General features: G+C 43.0%; 1 protein-coding gene across 4 annotated transcripts in view; it reads right to left on the bottom strand.

Moving 5' to 3' along the window:
- The window catches only part of LOC138753170 (coiled-coil domain-containing protein 170-like), a 144,545-nt gene that overhangs the window by 92,893 nt on the left and 27,974 nt on the right, over positions 1-23,678 (bottom strand). For all 4 annotated transcript variants that reach the window (XM_069915788.1, XM_069915787.1, XM_069915786.1 and 1 more), the window contains exons 2-5: positions 21,272-21,348; positions 18,863-18,914; positions 10,919-11,181; positions 2,436-2,580 (exon numbers count right to left, since the gene is read on the bottom strand). In XM_069915788.1, coding sequence (XP_069771889.1) covers positions 2,436-2,580; positions 10,919-11,181; positions 18,863-18,886 — 432 coding nt within the window. In that variant the 5' untranslated portion in view covers positions 18,887-18,914; positions 21,272-21,348. The remainder of the gene's footprint in view (positions 1-2,435; positions 2,581-10,918; positions 11,182-18,862; positions 18,915-21,271; positions 21,349-23,678) is intronic.

Here is a 23,678-nt window from a genome sequence, read left to right as displayed (position 1 = left end):
AACCCACCAATTTTCCCTTGCAACCGCTGCAACCGTGCCTGCCTGTCCCGCATTGGACTTGTCAGTCACCAACGAGCTTGCAGCAGATGTGGACATACCCCTCCATAAATCTTCATCCGTGAAGCCAAGCCAAAGAAGAAAGAAAGAATATATGCACGACACATGTGTAAAAATATCAAAATAAATATGGTATATATTATCATTAAATAAATAGTTGAGTCACAGAGGGTTTGTAAGAGCAGTTCATCAGTCGTTCATCAGTCTCACTGCCTGTGAGTAGAAGTTGCTTTATAATTGATGTTAACCATCTCAATCAGTGGTCCTTGACTTTATTCACCCACAGATTACCTTAACTATTTCTTTACTTACTGTTGTCCACTAATAACAAACCCACAGATCACCAGAGGAGGGGAGCTGACAAGTTTGAGTTCCTTACTAGCCCACCGACAGGAATTTTGTAACAAAAATCTGTAGGACACTGTTTGAATTAAAAACACAATACTGGAGAAACACAGCTGGTCAAACCAGCATTGTGTTTTGATAGGAATTTATCACCTTGCTTCACCTGTCCCTTACTTATTATTTCAGCAATATTTGTTTTTGCTGTGTTGTCCAAGACCACCGATAACTCACCCACAGACTGCCGCAGACCACAGGTGAAATAAGAGTGTAGTGTCTCCTGGTTTTCGGGGGAACTGAAGCTGGGTGGGTGGGTAAGGTGCGGGGAAGGAGCAGCGTCTGTGGAAGAAGACAGATGGATTATAGAGTGGGTGAGCCACTGGCAGATGTGGTCCAGGGGAATATGATTGAGAAATCATAATTTGATAAATGTTGCTGATAAATGTTGCTGTTCTGAAGGATCCAGAAATGCTGGTTCACAAGGCACAGGTACAGTGAACCATTGGGAAGGTAAATTTAGTTGTCTTTATTGCTGGAGGATGTGTACAGAGGGAATAAAAAAAGAAATCTTGTGATAGAGTGCAGTGAGATTTGGTCTGCCTTGGAGTCAGTGCTGTGTGGATCTTTCACATCTGTCCTACTAGGATCGATGAAGAAATGGGCAGACCTACTGGAGTTCAGAGAAAGGAGAGCTGAGCTTGTTGAGATATGAAGGACTTGGAATGGATTGATGGGGGCTATTGAGAGGGCATTTCCTTAGGCAAGAATCCACCATGCAAAGTTTCAGGGCAGAGGATCTGGTATCTGGGACCCTCAGAAAATTAGGAGCTACTTCCGAATGGACACCCTCCAACTGGATGGCATTAATATTGACTTCTCTGGCTTTCGTTAACCCCTACCACACAATTTCTTCCTCATCATCTTACCCTAACTCTGTCCCTCCCTTCCCTATCTCCTTTTGCACAAATATAATAAATTCTTACCTCATCTCTTTCTTTGGCTTGACTTCGTGGACAAAGATTTATGCAGTTGTATGTCCACATCTGCTGCAGGCTCGTTGGTGACTGACAAGTCCGATGCGGGACAGGCAGGCACGGTTGCAGTGGTTGCAAGGGAAAATTGGTTGGTTGGGGTTGGGTGTTGGGTTTTTTCTCCTTTGTCTTTTGTCAGTGAGGTGGGCTCTGCAGTCTTCTTCAAAGGAGGTTGCTGCCCGCCGAACTGTGAGGCGCCAAGATGCACGGTTGGAGGCGATATCAGCCCACTGGCGGTGGTCAATGTGGCAGGCACTAAGAGATTTCTTTAAGCAGTCCTTGTACCTCTTCTTTGGTGCTCCTCTGTCTCGGTGGCCAGTGGAGAGCTCGCCATAGAACACGATCTTGGGAAGGCGATGGTCCTCCATTCTGGAGACGTGACCCACCCAGCGCAGTTGGGTCTTCAGCAGCATGGATTCGATGCTTGCGGACTCAGCCTCATCTAATTAACACCCTTTTGTTGGTCTGGATTCATCCCCCAACCAGCACTGTCTGAATTCTGAGACTTCCTGCTTCTGGCTCATTCTGCTTATTCCTTGAGGAAAGCCTCAGGCCCGAAACATCGGCAATATATCTTTACTTTTTATGGACGCTGAAAAAACTGGCTGAGTTCTCCAGCATTTCTGTGTGTTTGAGCTATTTCTTTGCCCAGAAGGTTGTAAATCAGGAGAATTCTCCCCCCTCAGAGATGCAGATCTCAGTTGCTAAGGTATGCAAGGTGAGGATGAGTAGATTTTTGAATACCAGAGGAGTCTGGGTAAGGGTGGGGGGTGGGAGGGAAGAGGAGCTGAAACACAGGATGTGATCATGCTGAATGGCAGAGTAGACATGAAGACCCTAGAATGTGATGCTTTCTATACATCTTTCATTACCTGTACACACACCACTCACCTGCCCCACATACTCCCCACCCTTTCTTGGGAGCACATCAGGCTGCATGAGCTGTATGGGCTCTTGTGGTTCCAAGGGTAGTGGTCCCATGTGATGCCCAATCTCAGCACTCACCTTGTTGGTCAAGTAGAGGAGTGGGTCTCGTTTCCCGCCTGGATCCACACTTAGTTCCTGTGCGAGCTTCTTGATGGTGCTGCTCAGTCTTCTCTCAGCACTGACGGCTCTCTGCTCACTCTGCTCCCTCTCTCGCAGGTGCAGCCTGTGCGGAGAATTGGCTACTGGATAGTGGTGACTCGTAGACCAGATACCATGCTGGTCCATCTTCCCTCACCCCTCCTCTCTCCAGGCCCTCCCCCCATCCAACCCCCTTCATTCCCTCCAGTGCCCAGTCCTATTTACTACATTCCAGTCTCCATCTTCCAGACCCCACCCCGTCTTAGATTCTCAGAACTGCTCCTAGTCTACGATCTTCACAGAATACAGCAAAATTTTAAACAAACAGTATCGTAAATACACTAATACAGTCATTCTATCATTTTGGCCCCTTCAATCCGACCTCTAATCATTATGATTAAAATAATAATTATCAAAAAGAAATAATACCTCAAAAGAATACATGGTAACAAATCAATTATTAAAATAGTTAGAATTCTCAGTATCTAGGAAAAGACACACGTTGGTAATCAGCCAAATCAAAAAACCAGTTTTAGTTTTGATCTGAACTTGACGAATGAACTCTCAATTGTCTTGAAAAGTATCAACAATTATCCCAATGAACCATGAATTCCAAGGAGCCAAATCGTCCATAATGATCAGGATATCGTTAGGAGAGAAATTACCCTTGAGTAAACCATTTCTGTCGTTCTTTTCACATCAGAAGATATTCTTTTACCCATCTTTTCCAAAACAAATCCAACATAAATTGGACCTGCCTCCACCTGTCCAAGTGGCGTCGATGGCTTAGTCTTAAGAAGTCATTTGGAGTAAGAGCTATGAGTTCATTTGAGAATTACTTCAATTTCACACAAATTGTGTGAAGACCTTCTTTGTCGATTTTGTATTTTTAATGTAGAATTAAGAATTTTTCTTACTAAACGAATTACTTTTCCCCATACACCTCTATGATGCGATCCAGTAGGAGGATGGAAAATCCAATTAACACCCTTTTGAAGCATCACATCATGAATTTGATTCTGATTCCAATCTTTAATCATTTCCTTCAACTCATGTTGTGCTCTGACAAAATTGGTACCATGATCAGATAGATCTTAATTCTTTCACTTGACCACGTCTGACTATAAATCGCCAGAGCATTGATAAAAGAGTCTGTAACAAGAGATTTCTCTTACGGTTAAACAAGTGAAAATCGTACCATTTCACAACACTTCTTCCCCTGTTAACTTCAAAAGGTCCAAAATAATAAGTTACAACATAAGTAAATGGAGGTTCGTCAGGAGATACTCTGTCACGAGGTAATTCTGCAATTAGCTGCTGTGCTGATGTTGCATTTATACAACAGCACTTTACACATTTAGATATGATTTTTCTAATTTTTACTGTAGCACTTGGAATCCAATATTTCTGATGTATATTGTTATGAGTCCAGAGGACCCAAAACCCAGCAGCACGACAAAGGGTTGCTTTTAATTATCTTTTTTTAAATTTTTTTTCACACTATAAACCACATTGATCAAGATACATACATTTTCCTTTTCAAATATATACAGTGTCATTTTCTCCCCCCCCCCTTCCCATCCCACCCTCCCTACCTCCCCTCCCATTCAGCTTTTAATTATCTTTGAACAAAAATAGAATCAAACTTTAATTTATCTCTATTGACTCACTTAACCTAATTTAGCCCCCTTCTAATTCTAAGTTCTTTGGTTCACAGACCAATCTCACTGGTTGCAGGCAATGTTTATACTTTGCACAGAAGTTAACATTAATAAAGTTCACTAGGCTTTGGTGCTTAACAGGTAGATCGTTACCACTCATGAGGGTTCTTGTTGGTTCTCAGAGAGAGAGTTTTTATTGTTCCAGGACCTCCACAACTGATTCCTTTTTAATCAGCCACTCCAGTATCTTGCTGACAAAACTTGCCCCCTTCAGGGTTCTCCAGATGATAACCTCTTTCTTTCAGGTCTCCACAGAGTTCCTTTCTGTTTCTCCTATTCCAAGGGAAACACCGGACAGCCAGTCCTCTCCTTTGACCAGGCCATCTTCCGAAGCTTGCCAGCTTGTCCCTCTGGAACCGATGTCTGTCTCTCCGCTCTCTTTCTCTCTCTCTCACTCCCTTCAGCTCTGAGAGCAGAGCCTGTTTTTTTCCTGCTCTCTGCCTCCAAAGATCACATGACCTTCCAGACAGTAAATGCTCTTTTCCAGATAAAGCTGCTACTGCCTGTTATTACATTTGTTGCCTTCTGCAAACCACACTCCATTATTGAAGTCTCTGAGCACTCATGGAAAAGCTCCTGCAAAGATTCTATGTTTCAAAGTGTTTGTGTGAGACCTGCTCTAACAAACCTTTCCCAATTTGTCTCCCAAACACCTCTGTATACTCTGTCACAATATGGTTAAGACCAACATATCCTACTTCCTCATGAATATGATGAAGAATCAAATCAGAAATGTTAAAACCTTTGGCCAATATCACAGGATGTACAGTTTCTTCAGCCCGAGATAAATGTTCACCTACACTCGGCACCTCATTCTCTAGAATGGGATTAAGATTTCAAATATAACTTGTTTTTCTTATATTTATTCCTTTTTTCAAACATGAAATTTCATCAGGCAAATCGCATCTTCTGACAAAAGTGAATAATTTCCATTTCTTCAATTGTAAGCGATCTGGTTTTCAGAATCTTCTTTTGTGATAAATCTTGTTGCTCTAAGTTGATTAACTGATTCTGAACAAGAATATCACCCGATTGTTTTTTTTTGTTTTTGCTACCATGAAGAAGTAGTTCTTTAAGTCTTAACATCCAAGCTATGGCCCTTTTCAAGCGATACCAAGATGAAAAGTAATGAATTAAACAAGTTACTGAATCCACATCTTCACTCTGTATTTAAGTAGCATTCATATTCATGCTCTTGACTTCAGGATCCTCAATGGAAATTTCTCTCAATCCTTCACCCAGAACAAGCTCTGATCTCCTTGTTGCCATCAGGAAAGTGGTCTAGATACCACAAGACTCGCACTACCAGGTTCAGAAATAGCTGCTCCCCCTCCACCATCAGACTTCTCAACGACAAACACAATCAGTGACTCATTTAAGGACTCGTACTTGTGCACGTTATTGATTTTCTTGCCCTTCCTGTACTGCACATTCAGTTTGTTTGCATCTGTATCTGTTTTCAGTTTTTTTGTTTGTTTACACTATGTACAGTTTATTTTTTACACTACCAAAAATGAGATAGATTATGGGGGTTTAGTGTGTAGGTAACTTCTCAAACAGACATTAACATTTCACAAAAGACATCTCATTTGAAAGGCAAGAGCTTTGTGTAAGCAGAGACTTCATGTCCACAGTGACTTTACAGAAACTTTGAAGAGTGCCTATGGAGACTTCACAAGTAGGTGTTAATTGGACTGATGTTGGGGAATAAATGGACCGAGAGAGAGAAATCTGTAGTGGCTTTTGGAGGCTGCAAATTGGCAAGCTGGCAGGCTGATTCAAAATCCCAGTTTGAAGATGGGTTGTGAGTTCTGAGTTCAGCCTGTTGAAAACCCTTGTGGTCCTTACAAGAGGAAACGGGTGGCTAGAGTGTTTTTCTGAAATAAGGGAAACAAGAGGAACTCTGTGGTGACCTGGAAGAAGAGGTTATTATTTGGAAAACCCTGATGGGGCAAGTTTCTTTGGCAAGACACTGAAGTGACTGGTTGGAGGCAATCAGTTTGTGTGTGTCCAACGAGCAACAAATCTCTCTCTGAAACCAAAAAGAACCTTCCTGAGTGGTAATCACTTACCTTTAAGCACCAGGCCCTGGTGAAAATTCATAAATGTTAAATTCTGTGCACAGTATAAGAATTGCCTGATACCAGTGAACTTGGAGGAGAGAGAAGTGAGATTGGACTGTGAATCAAAGAACTTTTCTAAATTTATACACATTACATACACATGCACTTAGAATTAGAAGGGGGTTAAGTTTAGTTAATAGTAATAAGTTAAAGTTTGATCCTGTTTTTATGTTTAACGATAATTAAAAGTAATTTTTGTTTAAGCAACCATTTGTCTTGGTGAATTTCTATTGCTGCTGGGTTTTGGGGTCCTCAGAAATTGAGGACTGGAAATCCACATTTCCTTTTTCTAAAAAGTTTGGATGTTTAAACCTCGAGAAGCCCAATCAGCTGGATTGTTAACTACATTAACATATCGTCATTACATTGCATTTGAAACCTTATCAATTGCTATAATTCTGTTAGCTACAAAAGTCCAAAATCTTGTAGTTCTATTGTTAATGTATTTAAGTACAGAAAATTGGTCCAAAAAATTGAATCTATTAGTTCCATCTGCAGCTCCCTTTTCAACATTGTGTCCATTCAACTAGCCATAGTAGCTGCTACCAATTCCATTCGAGAAATAGTGGTTGGCTTTAATGGTGCCACCTTGCTTTGGCCATTACAAATCCACAATAATATTCATCTTGGTTAGCTGACAGTTCCTTAACCATCTTCACACACATCAGCAAAATGACTCAGTTGAGCCATTTCCAAAATTTGTGGGCTTGAAACATCTGTCGGTTTTAAAGTCTTACAGCTTGCAAATATCTTGATTCCAAATCAAGTGTTTTTACAACAATCGTATCTTACAGCTTGCAAATATCTTGATTCCAAATCAAGTGTTTTTACAACAATCGTATCTGTGGTGAATAAAGTAAAGAAGGAAAAGGAAAGGAGGAAAAGGAATAGAAGGTTGCTGAAGAGAGCTGTTCTGTAAAGAAGATGGGCATGATTTAGAAATATATTCAGAGGATGAGAAGAAGATGCATAATGAAAACACAGACCTCTTTAAAGGAAAATGGGATATGTTTTGGATGTTTGTGCAAAGGACACATTAGCAAGAAATGACTCCACTGCAGTATTTGGTATTTGAAGCATCCTAGGATACTGCATGTTTTCCAAGAAAAGTAAATATCAGAAAAGGAGCAAAATGAACCCAAGAAAGCAGAGAAACAAGAGGAGCATGTCCCAGTCAGGTATAACAACATCCCAACCAATTCCTTTTCTACACAAATCTTACAAGATTTTCTTAGCAATTAGGACAACTGGTGCCAGTATTCCTAAGGGATCATATATCAAACTAATTACAGAAAGGATCCCCCTTCTCGTAGTAGGTGGGTCTTTCAAGGTCATTTTGAACTTGAAGACATCAGATTGAATACACCATTGTACTCCTAACACTCTCTCCACAGGAAAGTCATCATGTTCTAATCCAAATCTTTTATTTCAACTGCCTTGTGTGCATCAGATATGTTAGCCAATACAGAACAAATGTTACTTATCCATTTGGTAAGTAAAAGCCCTCCTTTGGAACATAGCGTTTGTAGTTCACGATATAGAGTGATTGCATCCTCTTCTAAAGCAGCAGAAACCAGACAGTCATCAACATAAAAATTATTCACAATAGTGTTTATAGCTTGAAAACTAAATTGATTCTTATTGTCTTCAGCATACTTCCTAAGAGCATAATCGCATAACTTGGTCATGAAGTTGCTCCAAATAAATACACTGTCATTCTATATTCCACTGCACTCTTATTGTAATCTCCATCAGGCCACCAGAGAAATGGTCTGTCTTTGGTACTTTCACTTGATGAAACTTTGCTTCAAAGTCTGCAGTGATGACAACAAATTATTTTTGGAATATAGTTAAAATGCCCATCAATAAACTGGTAAAATTTGTAAATGTAAAGTAACTCCACGAAATGTCACTCCATAATCAAACACTACTTTTTTTTTCTGTGGATGCCAAACTTTATGGTGTGGTAAATACCATTTTTTTACCATTAGTACATTCCAAAGTGTTCCTTCTGGTACCTTTTTCACGTAGCCTTTGGTTATCATATCAGACATACTCTTGGTGTAGTCTAGAGCAGTGATTCTCAACCTTTTTCTTTCCACTCACATCCCATTTTAAGTAATCCCTAGGCCATCAATGCTCTGTGATTAGTAAGGAATTGCTTAAGGCGGTATGTGAGTGGGAAGGGAAGGCTGAGAATCACTGCTCTAGACCAAATTGTTACTGAAATATTTTGCTTGAGAAAAATTGTCATTGGCTCATTTCCTTTGGAGTTCTGAAACCATGCACATAATGAGTCCATGAGGGACGATTAAAACAGTGGTTTTCAAACTTTTTCTTTCCACCCCCATCCCACCTTAAGCAATCCCTGACTAATCACAGAGCACCGATGGTCTAGGGAATATTTAAAGTTGGATGTAAGTGGAAAGAAAAAGGTTGAGAACCTCTCGTCTAGACAGAAGGAATTGTCTTTCTTAAATCTTCCTTTTAAATTCAAAACATGCTGTTCAGCAATACACTTATTGTCCATTGTACATATTCCCTTGAAGGTTCATAATTGTCATGACAGCACTCCGGAAAATCTTTCCGGAACTGTTCAGCAAGCTTAACAACTGATATCTTGTTAACAGTTGCAACAGATTGATCTTGAATCTTATCTCTTCCACCTATTGGTCCATTGATTGTCCACCCAAATGTAGTTTTCACTGCATAAGGTCCTTTTCCCACAATCCGTATTATTGCCAATGGTACCTAAGCTTTTGGTACATCTAAACCAATCAACATCTCAATCTCAGAGTTAGTTTCAGATAGAAAACTTCCCTAAGATAAGACCAACATTTGATATCATTTTGATGTTGGATGTTTTTTCTTTGTGAACAGGTATAGTTTTCTGCATATGTATACCTGGAAGTTTACAAAATTCTTTGCTATTCAGCACAGCAATTTATAAACCTAAGACTAAATTAGTTCCTATAAGCCTTTCTTGACCCATAGAATTCAAAAGAATTGTTGACTTTCTTCCTTGAAGTTTGAGCTTGTTCGTTAACTCCTCTGTACTTCCTGTGTTCATAAATGCATATTTATGTATCATTATATTCTCTTTCTTGGACTTGACTTGTACCAGTAGTATTGGAAGTTTGCAATCATTTTCACCAGCCCCACTAAGATCACTGCTTTGGACTGGGACATGCTCCTCTTGTTTCTCTGCTTTCTTGGGTTCATTTTGCTCCTTTTCTGATACTTTTCTTGGAAAACATGCAGTATCCTAGGATGCTTCAAATACCAAATACTGCAGTGGAGTCATTTCTTGCTAATGTGTCCTTTGCACAAACATCCAAAACATATCCCATTTTTCTTTAAAGAGGTCTGTGTTTTCATTATGCATCTTCTTCTCATCCTCTGAATATATTTCTAAATCATGCCCATCTTCAGCTCTCTTCAGCAACCTTCTATTCCTTTTCCTCCTTTCCTTTTCCTTCTTTACTTTATTCACCACAGATATGATTGTTGTAAAAACACTTCCTGTTGTTTTCTGAAGAGACTGTCTTACACTTCACTACATCTTTACTTAAAGTGAACGTGCCTTTGATATTACCAAACACTGGATCCATTACAATATCCACTTGTTCTTCCATAAAGTTAACCATATTTCTAAAAGTAACTTCTTGCTCATACCTTTTCTGATATTCATTAACAAAAACTCTTCACAAGTCCCTCATTCCATAAGGTAGTTTGTTAAAATTTGCCGATATATTAAGCTCCTGCAAATTTTCAATTTCAGCCATACCATTACAACATCCTCTTAGAAACAAAGTGTGAGCTTGTGTCTTCTGTTCTAATTGATGACCATGAAAAAAATATTTTCCTTATATGCTGCAATCTTATGCTCGCTGCCAAAATGTTTCTTCAGTAACCTCTTGGCCTCGTTAAATCCTTCTGCTGGCGGGATAAGATGACAACTTCTTACCAATTCCCTCGGTAATTCACTAGTAAACTGTTCCAAATAATATAAGCGTTCAACGGGATCTTGAGTTTTGCTTTCATTGCCACGTTCAAAGGATCTCAGGAACACTTGATACTGTAGTTAATCACCACTAAAAACTTGAATTTCAATCTTTGGTAAAGAAACCAATTCTGGTTGCCTTGCCAAGCCCGTGTGTACATCACAATGTTGTTGCTGGAATGTGCTTTCCAATCTTTTACCTGTATTCCTGACTGACGGTAATGTCAAGTACTCACTGACCTCTATCTCCTGTGATCTCCAATGGCGTTTGTAAATTATCAGTGCCATGTCTTTCCACAATTCGTTCAGACTGGTACACACCTTGTGGATGCTATACAATATTATAAGTTTCCTTATAGAGGGAGGGACTCATCCCCTAGTGAGGGTCAGCACTCTGGGGTGAGGAGGAACCTGCTCCTCAGTGAGGTTGAGCACCCTGAGGATCAGCACCCTGGGGTGGGGAAGGACCCCTTCCCATAATGGTCAGCACCCTGGGGTAGGAGGGACTCACTCCCCCAGTAAGGGTCAGAATCTTGGGTGGGGCAGGGAGGGGAGAGGAGAGATGATAAAACCTACCTGAGTCGGTCCTCCAATTCAGACACCCTGTCCCTCAGCTCCTGGTTCTGTCCCTGCAGAGAGAAGATGCTGCAGTTGGCCTGGGTCTTAATGCTGAACACATTTTCTGAGGATCCCTGCCCCTGCCTCTCGCGATCCTTGAGGGATTGCAGGAGTGCGGCCTGTCTGGAGTCCTTCTCCTTGTATCTCTCCAGCTCACCTCGGAGATGGAGCAACGCAGCTTTGTTTGTTTCCAGCTGATCTTGGAGATCCCTGACCTGGACCTGCAGGAAAATGGAATCAACATCCAGAGAACCAGTCACCAAATGGCATGCATCAGATACATGGCTATGTGCCCCACACACAATTTCAAGCCAAGACAGGGGGTGCGGTGAAATAGCAGGAATACTTATCTGCATACAGTAGCCCGCTACTGGATCATGGCTGAAGTTAATGGATCTTTCCTACGAAAGTCTCAGGGCTTGTGTGACAAAGGCTGAGATGGAGTTATCTACAGAGCAGCCCTGTTGTGTTCCTAATCTCTTTGGGAGCTTTTCTACCTACAAAGCGAAAGTCATAGCAACTAGTAAGGCCATCTCTAGGCCAGTGTTGCAGGATTACAGCAATCTCAGGAGTTGTACAAATGTTAGGAACTTCAAAACGTACCAGGGTTTGTAAGTCAATTGAGTGTAAATTGGATGGCATGGACTCATGGACGGAAAAGGCCAGTAACCATGCAGAAGGCCTTCATTTTAAAAAATGATTTAAATTAATTTAAAGACCATGGAGGAAATGAAAAAGCTACAACAACAGCTAGGTGAATGGAGTTCAGATAAATCTGGACAAGTCTGGCATGATTCATTCAGGGTCATGGAACAGGGTGAGGGAAGGGCAGGGTAAACACATGGGTAGTCAACAGTGTAGAGGAACAGACAGACCTTGGAGAGACCATCCACAGTTCTCTGAGTGGGCAAAGTGGTTAGGAAGGCACTCTGTTAGACGTATTAGAAGAGAGTTGAGGCCAAATCTTCCCACTCCATGAACGGCAGTGGTTTAGAATGCATTGTGAAAGGATTGAGGAGACAGAGACCCCACCACATATATATCAGTTCAAAGATCAAAGTTCATATTTCTTGTCAGAGTGCATGAGACTCTTAATTTTAGAATCATGGGTTCGTGCCCCACGTTGGGCACTACTTGCTAATGCAGCACGGTTTGCGTACCAGTTAGCACAATGCTGTTACAGCACCAAGTTCAAATCTGACATTGTCTGTAGGGAGTTTTCCCCTCCGGGTGCTCTGGTTTCCTCCCACCATTCAAAATGTACCAGGTCTGTAGGTCAATTGGGTGTAATTAGGTGGAAAGGCCCTGTTACTGTGCTATATATCTACATTTTAAAAATTTAAAATATATGCATGACATAACATATAACCCTGAGATTCTTTTTCTTGTGGACCAGGCAGAATTTCTAATTATCAATATTGTAAAAAAAAAACTGCACTCAAGAAAAAAATGCGTATACAAAAGAGAGAAATGTAAACAAGAAGGCAGTGCAAACAAACTGTGCAATACAGTCAATAAATATTCAGTAATAAATAACGTGCAAAGTAAGAGTCCTGAAATGAGGCCCTGATTGAGTTTGTTGTTGAGGAGTTTGATGGTGGAGGGGTAGCTGCAGTTCCTGAACCTGGTGGTGCGAGTCTTGTGGCACCTACACCTCTTTCCTGATGGCAGCAGTGAGAACTGAGCATGTACTGGGTGGTGTGGGTCTTTGACAATTACTGCTGCTCTCCAACAGCAGGGTTCCATATAGATGTTCTCGATGGTAGGGAGGACTTTCCCAGTTTTATCCTGGGCAGTGTCCACTACCTTCTGCAGGGCTTTTCACAGATGTGGATTTGAAGAACTTCAGGCTATGAGAAAAGTGGGGATAAACCACAAAGGGTATAGGGGAGAGCCAGGAAACGTTGTTGAGGCCAAGATTGAATTAGTCTTGGTCTTATTGAATGGGTGAGCAGTGGAGGGACTGAGTGGCCTACTCCTGCTCCTGTTTTTATATGCCTCAGTGGAGGAACAGAAGGTGAGGCAGCAATCATGGTGTGAAATGGGCCATCAAGGTTTTGGGTCAGGATGCTTTTTTGAGACTAAGGTAGGAAGGGAGTTTAGCAAAAATAAAAAGGTGGGGGGGGATGGGGCAAGAGATAAATGGAGGTGGGAGAGGGAGAGTGGGGAGACAGGGTAAGGGTAGTGGAGGAGACCACAGTGAGGGGTTGATGGATGTGATGTGATGGTCTCCTGTGCCTTAAAGTCTAACGGTTACAGTAATTGGAAGGCAATGAGGGGGAGGATAGAGAAGGTTTTTACAGGAGTAGTCACAAATAACCATGAATGTACAGGTATTTCATTTCCCAATGTTAATGGCTCTCAAGTCAGAGGACAAATCGCTAAGAAAATACAACGTGTTCCTCATACTTCACCAGCTTGGGTGCATACTCTGAGTGGGTTTGTATCTCCCCATACTGTGTAATGAGACAGCAGGTCCCGGGAGAACAAAGCCCTCAGAGGAGAAGCCAGGGTAACCTGAAGAGGAAGGGCTTGTGGTTAACAAGCTGGTCAAAACAGCAGTGACTTCCTACAAGCAGATCAGCAACGCCAATCCAGTCATTGTACTTGTCAGTCAGCAGAGATGCAATGGGCCAAATGGCCTGTTTCCATGTTGTCACTGGAGCAGTGAGGCAGTGGATCTATCTGCCATCACCTGGTCTGACAACTCTCTGATTTTAAGTGCCTGTGATCGTACAGATTCTATCACCAATGTGTCTATGTACAGATGGTCGTGTAGGATGACTGTGACTGGCTGAGAGTGTAGCCACACCTACTGGCAGATCTTAAAGGGTTGCACCGAGCCAGACCAGGTCATTCTGGACTGGTCGACCTACTTGTGATATGCTTCAATCTTTTAGTTAATAAAAGCTTTGGTTTGGATCAACAAGTCTTTGGTCCTTTCGGCGCGCACTACATTGCCTCCATTGTGGAACAGTGAATTTTGGTATCGCAAAGCTTCTAACTCTTTCTGTCTGGAGTTTATATGTTCTACCTGTGACCACGGGAGATTCCTCCCACATCTCAAAGACCCAAGGATTGGCAGGTTAGTTGACCCCTAAATCAGCCATGCTCAACCTTGTTTTGTCTATGCCCTCCTCCCCCCCCAGGTCTCTGCTCAAAGTTTATCAGCCCCCTTCCCTGTGAATTTAGTAGGTTTCTTCTGTACTTCTCTCCTTCCGACTCATTAAAAAACTTTTAAAATATTTTATGATTTCAGGCTGTGGGCCCCAACCCCCCCCACAATAAATTTGTTGTGGCTCCCATGGAGAATGGCTGTTCCAGAGCAGCCATTCCTGGAGGCCACAGCAGTAAGTAAAAGCCTATTTTCCATTTAATCTCACATAATATAAATATTTTTGTTTTCTTATGTAGTCTTTAGGAGAGATATAAGGAAGAAATCGCAGGGAAGGGGGCCCATAAACTTTGAGCAGAGTCCTAAAGGGGCCATAGGCAAAAAAAAAAGGTTGAGAATGGGTGCTCTAGATGCCCCTGATGTGTAGGCATGTGGTAGGGAATCAGAGAGGAAATGATGGCTGTGTGAGCGATGGAATACATTACAAGGAAAGAACTGGAGACAACAAGAGAAATTGAGTAAATGAGCTACAACATGGCAGAAGGAGCAGAAGGTGGAATAGTGTGGGACAATGAGGGAAGATCATATGGTAGACAGGTGCCATTGGATAATGGATCAGACTATTGCTTAAATGGCATGAGATTGCAGCATGTTGTTGCGTGGAAGGGTCTGGGAGTGCGTGTCCTTGGAAAGGATGGTTTGCAGGTGTGACAAGTAATCAAGAAGGCAAATGGAATGTTGCCCTTCAATCCTGGGGAGGTTCTGCTGCATATGTAGAGGGAACTGGTGATGCCACATCTGGAGTATTACGTGCAGTTCTGGTCTCCTTGCTTGAGAAAGGATATGGAGGCGATGCACAGGTGGTTCCTCAGGTTGATTCTGGAAACGATGGGATTATTTTCTGAGAGATCAAGTAGCTTGGTCCTGTATTCATTGGAGTTTAGAAGGATGGTTGGGGCTACAGATCTTATCGAAACATGCAAAACTAAGATCAAAGCAGGGAGGTTGTTCCACTGGGAGATGAAACTAGAACAAAGGGATACAGCCTCAGATTCAAGGGATTAGATTTAAAACAAAGATGAGGAGGAACTGCTTCTCCCAGAGAATGGTGCGTTTGTGGAATTATGTAAACAAGGAAGCAGTAGGGGCTGCTTCACTGAATGTGTCCAAGACACAGTTAGAAATTTGAACACTGGAGAAAGTAGGGATAATTTAGGGACAAGAAGGTGGAGCTGAGACCATGGCCAGATCAGCTATGATCTTATTCAATGGCGGAGCAGGCTCAAAGGCTCAGATGGCCAACTCCTGTCTCTATTTATTATGTTCTTATGAGCCTTAAATAGCCTAGTGTTATTATTATACTGGATGGACACAGGTTTCATACAGTCCGGCATCATCGTCGAGTTTGCTCTCCGTGGAGGTCCATTTCCAGTGAAACACTGACTTCTGGTGGTGAAAATGTATAAATGTTTTTTTTTAAATTTAGACAAACAGCATGGTAAAAGGCCCTTTAGGCCCACGTGCCCATGCCAGCCAATTAACCTACACCCCCAGTGTAAAGGTTAAAACCTTGTGTTTTTACTTCTTGTTTAATTTTATGACTGTACCTTTAAGAAAAATTGTTGTTTGTAGTATTACTATTAGTTACTAGTGTTTACGAGCCCAGAGGACCCCAAAATCCAGCAGCAGTAGATATTCACCACAACAAATGGTTACTTAAACAAAAGTTGCTTTTAATTATCTTTAAACATGAAAACAAAATCACACTTTAACTTATTACTATTAACTTAACTTACCTAACTTAAACCCTTTCTAATTTTAAGTGCACGTGTATCTAATGTTTGTGTAAGTTAAGAAAAGTTCTTTGATTCACAGTCCAATCTCTCTTCTCATTCCTCCAAGTTCACTGGTTGCAGGCAATTCTTAGACTGTGCACAGAATTTAACATTGATGAAGTTCACCAGGCTTTGGTGCTTAAAAGGTAAACGGTTACCGCTCAGGAAGGTTCTTGTCAGTTTTCAGAGAGAGATTTTTTGTTTGTTGGACACCAACAACTGATTCCTTGTAACCAGCCACTTCAGTGTCTTGCCAAAGAAACTTGCTCCTTCAGGGTTCTCCAGATGATAACCTCTTTCTTTCAGGTCACCATAGAGTTCCTTTTTGTTTCTTATTTCAAGTGAAACATTAGGCAGCCATTCCTCGCATCTTGCATGAACCACAAAGGCTTTGACCAGGCAGTCACAACTAAGCAGTCACAACTCATTTCCAAATGGGGTTTTCCACAAGCTTGCCAGCTTGTCCTGTTCCAGTCCCAGCTGCTGCTGCTAACTGTAAAACTGCAGAACTGAATTCCCACTCTCTCTCTCTCTCTCTCTCTCTCTCTCTCTCTCTCTCTCTCTCTCTGAGAAAAAAAAGCCTGTTTTACTTTCTTTGCTTGCAAATCCACATGACCCTCTTAGAACAGCAAGCCACTCCAGACAGCCTGCGGCTCCGAGGAGTTCTTTCATCTGTTGACTTTTATTTAAACAACAATCCATTAGTGAAGTCTCTTGGGCACTCTCCAAATCTTTTGCAAAGGCTCTTGGCGCCAGACTGTCTAGCATGAGCAGAGCTCCAGTATTTTAAATAATATCTGTTTTAAAGTGTTTTGATGTGACCTACTCTAAAAAACCTGCCCCAATTTATCTCCCAAAAACATTCAATACAAACACAGCATAATCTGTCACACTAAGATAACATATGTCACAATATCTGGATGTACGGAGAGCTTACTTTCATTCTTCAAAGAACCATGGAGGAGGTGTAAGCATTGAAATACTTTTATTTGAATTCATCTTATTTATCTTAATCATCTATTAATCATCTTATTATCATCTTGTATCGTTATATAGCCAAATGCTTTGTTTATCCATCATTATGAAAATCTTGATACGAAGTTATGCAAAAAGTTTAATCGTTATCAACAGATTAAAGCTACTTATAGCTGCAAATACAGAGTTTGGTTTATTGGATTATTAAGATAGTAATTTGGAATATTGTCACTTATATTTCTGTGAAGATGACATGTTTTGAATTGGGAAATATGAGAGATTGGAAAGTGTCATCTATGCCCGGGATGTTTTGAATGGTGAGAGAAAAATAGACCCCCCAGGGAAAACCCATGCAGACACGGGAAGAACGTACAAACTCCTTAAAGACAGCACCAGATTCAGTTGGCGTAGCAGTTAGTGCCACACCTTTACAGCGTCAGCAATCAGGAGTGGAACTGGGTTAGAATTCCATGCTGTCTGTAAAGAGTTCATACGTTCTCCTTGTGTCTGCATGGAATTTCTTCAGGGGCTCCAGTTTCTTCCAACTCTTGTACAGAGATGTAGGTTAATGAGGTCTAAAATGGGCAGCATGGACTTGTCGGGTCAAATTGGTCTGTATGTCTAATTAAAACATTCGAACCTCGGTCCTGATTGCTGGAGCTGTACCAGCATTGCACTAACTCCTATGCTCACTGTGCCACCCTTATGCATATGCTGGGAAACTCAGCTGGTCTTGCAGCAACCACAGGAGGTAAAGATATAGAATTGAAGATTCAACCCTGAGCCATACCTTGAAATTGAACATAGAATATAGAACACTTCAGCACCTTTGGCCCACAATGTTATGCCAACCCATATATACCTACCAAATAAAACAAACCCTCCCTACCTCATAACCCATCCATGTGTTGTCTAAGAAACTCTTAAATGCCCCTAATATTCCAGCCTCCACACCACCCCTGGCAATGCATTCCAGACCCCCACAATAAAAAACGCACCACCTGATGTCTCCTCTAAACCTCCCTCCCTTCACTTTGGATAGACATCCTCTGGTGTTTACTACTCCCACTCTATGCCTCTCAGAATCTTGTAGACCTCTATTAAGTCACTTTTCAACCTTCTTCACTCCAAACAGAAAAGTTCCAGCTCTGCTAACCTTGCCTTACAAGACTTATTTTCCAATCCAGGCAATGTCCTGGAAAATCTCCTCTGCATCCACTCTATAGCTTCCACATCCTTCCTGTAATGAGGTAACCAGAACTGAACACAATATTCCAAGTGTTGCCTCCCCAGAGATTTCTGAAGCTGTAACATTACCTCTTGACTCTTAAACTCAATCCCCCAACTAATAAATTCCCAGCATCCCATAGGTTTTCTTAACTATACTATCAACCTGCACAGCGACCTTGAGAAATGTATGGATTTGGACCCCAAGGTCCCGCTGTTCTTTCACACTATCCTACCATTAATCCTTCAGGTTTAACCTTCCAAAGTGCAACACCTCACACTTATCTGGATTGAATCCATCTGCCACTTTTCCGTCCAATTCTGCATCCTTTTTATATCCTTTGTAACCTACAACAATGACAGGGTGGCACAGTTGGCAAAAGACAGCATGGTTGGCACAGCAGTTAGTGCAATGCCTTTATATCACCAGCAATCTTGACCAGTGTTCGAATCCCGTGCTGTCTGTAAGGAGTTTGTATGTTCTCCCCGTGTCGGTGTGGGCTTTCCCCAGGGGCTCTGGTTTCCTCCCACTGTTCAAAACATTAATTGGGTGTAAATTGGGCGGCATGGACTTGTGGTCCAAAATGGCCTGTTACTATGCTATATGTCTAAATTTAAAAAATTAACCTTCTACACTATTCACAACTCGGGGTCCTGTAAGGATGGGTGGGAAAGCCGGACTTGGCACATGCAGGAGATCTATATTCTAAATCCTGCAACACTACATGAATGTGGCAGGGTGATACCCACCTCAGACAGGCATAAGTCACTCATTGTACCCCCCGACAAATCTTCAGCTCCTCTGTGAAAGGAAACACACAAGACATTAATGGTAAACCCCAGGGCACATTGAGAGGCAATCAGACCTATGGTCTGAATCCAAGAGTGCTGCTCTGCCAGGAATGGAGTGTGTGACTTTTCACAGCACTCCAGTCCATGCTGTCTGTAAGGAGTTTGTATGTTCTCCCCATGTCTATGTGGGTTTTCTCTAAGGGCTCCGGTTTCCTCCCACTGTTTGAAATGTACTGGGGGGTTGTAGGTTAAATTTGTAGAATGGGCTCATGGGCCAAAATGCCTGTTGCCACACTCTGTCTAAATTTAAATTTAAAAATTTAAATCTTCTGGGCTGCTGTGTTGCTGGACTGGTGGCTGACCAAGTGCAGTCTTCTAGGCTGAGTGTGGGTGCTGGCTGGATGGCTGGCCTCTGAGCCCAAGGATCACTCCATCAGGGCCAGAGACCTGGATGCCAAACAGCAGTTGGTGCAGACAGCACAGCATTGATGGAGTTCTCTATGGTCAGAGGCACAGGGAGGTGTTAAAGTCCATATCCATTACTCCTGTGGTGATACAACCACTACACTGACCATACTCCTAACAGCCTACTGCAGGGAGCAACCACTGTTCCTCCAGGTAGGCAACCTGGGAGACTGGCTCTACCTGCCCGCTCTCAATCACCAGCCTGTATAAAGACTCGAGCCGGCCCCCTTTGGGGACAGTCAGACACGTGGAGCCAGCAAAAATACTAAGATTGGTGTGTACAAGTTTAAGCTAAGTAAAGTCTGTTGTACAGTCTGTGGACTTTGTGTCAAATTATTAGCACAGCAGCGCTTACAATTTAATTACCTTAAATTTGTACACCACCTGCCTTGTCATCCTGGGGTGCATCTTGAAACATGGTGTCATCAGTCCCAACCCAGAAAGCATGCATCCCCTAATGAAACTGCCCCTCCCCCACATGCTCAAGGCCCTCCGCAGGTGCCTAGGGCTCTTCTTTTACTACTCCCAGTGGGTCCCCCACTTCTCAGACAAGGTCCGCCCACTGGCCCAAGCCACCACAGAAGAAGCCAACTAAGCAACTGTTTCACAGGGAAGGGAGCCCACATACTTTGAGCAGAGTCCTAATGGGGTCATAGTCAAAATAAGATTGAGAATGGCTGTGTTATAGCATTGCTGCTTGTGGGAGCTTGCTGTGTATGTTGGCTGCTGCACTCCCAACTATTCGTCCGTGATTACACTTCAAAGGTATTTCTTTGACAGAGTCATCAAGTCATATAACACAAAAACAACCCCACCAGCCCATCAATAATCCTTCAACACTCATCCACGTAAAAACACGATGCTGGAGAAACGCAGCAGGTCAAAGATAAAGATACAGAACCAATGTTTCGCGCTTGAGCCCTTCATCGAGGTATGAAAAAATGTCAGCAGGCACCTGAACAAAATGGTGGAGGGAGGGGCAGGGGAGGAACGTGGTCCCACAGGCAGGAGGTAATAGGTGGAAAAGGGAAGGAGGGCACACCAGCAAATGGGAGAGGAGAGATGACAGTGAACAGAGAGGGAAGAGGGTGGAGAGCTGGAGGAAAGAAGACAAAGGGAAAGGGAAGGGAGGGAGAACGGGGTGTAGGCTACTAGAAACCAGAGAAGTCGATGTTAATGCCACCTGGTTGGAGAGCACCCAGATGGAAAATCAAGTGTTGCTCCTCCAATTTACGGGTGGTCTTGGTGGAATAGTATGATCCAATGGAGAGATATGTGAGTGCGGGAGTGGGGCACAGAAATGAAATGATTGACCACTGGGAGGTCCCTGTCACTGATGCGGACAAAACGAAGGTGCTCAGCTAAGTGATCTCCCAGTGTGTGTCCAGTCTCTCTGATGTAGAGAAGGTCGTGAAGGGAGCTGTGGATCCAATTTCCCAGAACTGGACCTGCAGCCTTCTCTGCATTGGTGATTCGAATGCTCATTCAGATACTTCTCAAGTATTCCGAGAGACTTTACCTCAACCACCCCATGAAAAAGCTTCTCTTTCTTCTATTGTGAGGGGTGCTGGATAATGCTCATGGCAACTCTTTGTTTGCCTTCTGGCAGACAAACGTTGAAGTAAATCATGTATATAAAATGATTATGTATTATTAAGTGACAATAAAAGGAATCTTAAACCCTCAAAGCAGTGCTTTCCAGATTCCAACCAATCCCTCGGATGAGAAAAGCCTTCCTAAGATCCCCTCTGCAAGCCCATGTTCAATGCTGAACTGCAATCCCAGGACAGGTTGCCTCTGTGGAGTACAGCTCAAGTTGGGGGGAATGTGGAGGGAGGGAACATTCCCTCAGGGTACACATTCAGACAACTAGTGGCTCCCCAGTGGTTGTTGGTTCCTCACCTAAGCAGGGTCAGGGCTCGGATAACCTCATCCTTCTTCTCCAGTTCCCTGCGGTGCACCTTCAACTCTTCCTCCAGCTGCCAACGGAAGAGAGAGAGAGAAATCAGGTCCGTCACACAACCAATTACAACATCCTCGAGCTAATGTCCTATGCTGGAGCTCTGCTTGTATCACATCAAATGGTGAAGATCATGCATTATCAAGTCTAGTCAAGTTTATCATCTGATTGTACCCGACAAAACAGCATTCTCCAGTCCTCAGTGCAAAACATGCAGACACACAACCAGACGTAACACTCATACAGCCAAACAATACACATGCAGGTCAAGTATTCAATTTACAATTAAATAAATATATATTATTTCATGAATATGAGGGTTTCGGAGGGTCAGTGTGAGCAGTTCCTTTGGTCGATCAGCATTCTCACTGTCCGTGGGAAGAAGCTATTCCTCACCCTGGTGGTGCTGGTTCTGATGGGTGAGAGGAGGAGGAGCCAAGAGGCAGCATCAGAGGGTGAGTAGAATAAATAGCTGGACTTACCGGGGCTTGGGCTCAGAAAGGCCAGACTCTGGGTCGGAGGAGACAGTGAGTCAGTGCCTGGTGTCGGGTGAGAGGAGAAAGAGCCGGGAATTAATTGGGGTAAATTGGTAAGGGCTAATAAAAGGAGTAGAAAGGGAGGGAGCGGCCAGCGAGGAGCGGCACAGTGAGTGAGTGGCCCAGTGAAGGAGTGGGGACTTGGGACTTTGGCTCGAGGGACTTCGGCGAGAAGGAGCTACTGGTGTGGGAAGGGTATTTACATTAAGAAAGGAGGAAATGGAGTCAGTTGGGGTAGTTAAGTGCTCCAATTGTGGGATGTGAGAAGTCGGAGAGAGCACAGCCGTTCCTGATGACTACACCTGCAAAAGGTGCATACAATTGCATATAATGGGTGACCGTGTTAGGGAGCTTGAGCTACAGTTGGATGAACTGAGGATCATAAGGGAAGCAGAGGCAGTGATAGAGAGGAGTTACAGGGAGACAGTCACCTCTAGAAGGCAGGAGTCAGGGAATTGGGTGACTGTGAGGAAAGGAGGGAGAGTGCCTGTGCAGAGTACCCCTGTGGAAGTGCCACTCAGCAATATGTATTCTGCATTGGATACTGCTGGGGGGAACAGCCTATCAGGGACGAGTAGTGGGGGTCAGGTCTCTGGCACAGGGGCTGCCCCTGAGGTTCAGAAGGGAAGGAGAGATAAGAACAGGATACTTGTAGTTGGGGACTCATTAGTCAGAGGGACAGATAGAAGGTTTGTGGGATCCAGGTTGGTCTGTTGCCTCCCTGGTGCCAGGGTCAGGGATATCTCTGATCGAGTTCATAGCATTCTGCAAGGGGAAGGAGAACAGCCAGAAGTCGTGGTCCATGTGGGGACCAATGTCTTAGCTAGAAGTGGGGATGAGGTCCTGAAACAGGATTAGGTAGGAAGTTAAAAAACAGGACCTCCAAGGTAGTAATCTCTGGATTGCTGCCGGTGCCATGCGCTAGTGAGGGTAGAAATAGGAGGGTGTGGAGGATGAATGCGTGGCTAAAGATATGGTGCAGGGGGCAAGGGATAAGATTTCTGGATCATTGGGATCTCTTCTGGGGAAGGTCGGACCTGTACAAAAGGGACGGACTCCACTTGAACTGGAAGGGGACCAATGTGCTGGCAAGCAGATTTGCTAGAGCTGTGGGGGAAGGTTTAAACTAGTTTGGCAGGGGGGTGGGGAACAGAGTGTGAGTGCAACGTCAAGGGAGCATGGCCACCTAGATAGGAATAATAACGATAACAAAGATAGGATGGAGAATAGGGTAGAAGGTAGAAAAGAGAATGTATGTGAGGGTCATTCTCTGAAATGCATATATTTAAATGCAAGAAGCATAGTGAACAAGGTAGATGAGCTTCGAGCATGGACAGATACTTGGGGTCATGATATTGTGGCAATTAGTGAGACCTGGCTACAGGAGGGGCAGGACTGGCAACTTAATATTCCAGGATACATTTGTTTTAGATGTGATAGATCAGGGGGTAAAAAAGAGGAAGGAGTTGCTCTGCTTGTAAAGAAGGACATTACTGCCGTGAGGTGGCAAGATGGTTTGGAGGGATCGTCCAGTGAGGCTGTTTGGGTGGAGACATGAGGGTGCTAATAGGGGTGTATTACAGACCACCAAATGGGTCAAGAAAACTAGAGGAACAAATGTGTAGAGAGATAACGTATATGTGTGAGAATCATAAGGTAGTGATCATGGGAGATTTTAACTTCCCTCACATTGATTGGGATACCTATACAGTTAGAGGGCTGGATGGGCTAGAGTTCGTTAAATGTGTTCAAGATTTTTTTCTGAATCAATTAGTAGAAGAACCGACTCGGGACAGTGTAATACTGGATCTCC

The sequence above is a fragment of the Narcine bancroftii genome, chromosome 2, assembly GCF_036971445.1.
Source record: "Narcine bancroftii isolate sNarBan1 chromosome 2, sNarBan1.hap1, whole genome shotgun sequence".
Taxonomy (NCBI): Eukaryota; Metazoa; Chordata; class Chondrichthyes; order Torpediniformes; family Narcinidae; genus Narcine; species Narcine bancroftii.
The sequence above is the reverse complement of the archived record's forward strand: the minus strand, read 5'-3'. Positions and strand labels throughout refer to the sequence as shown.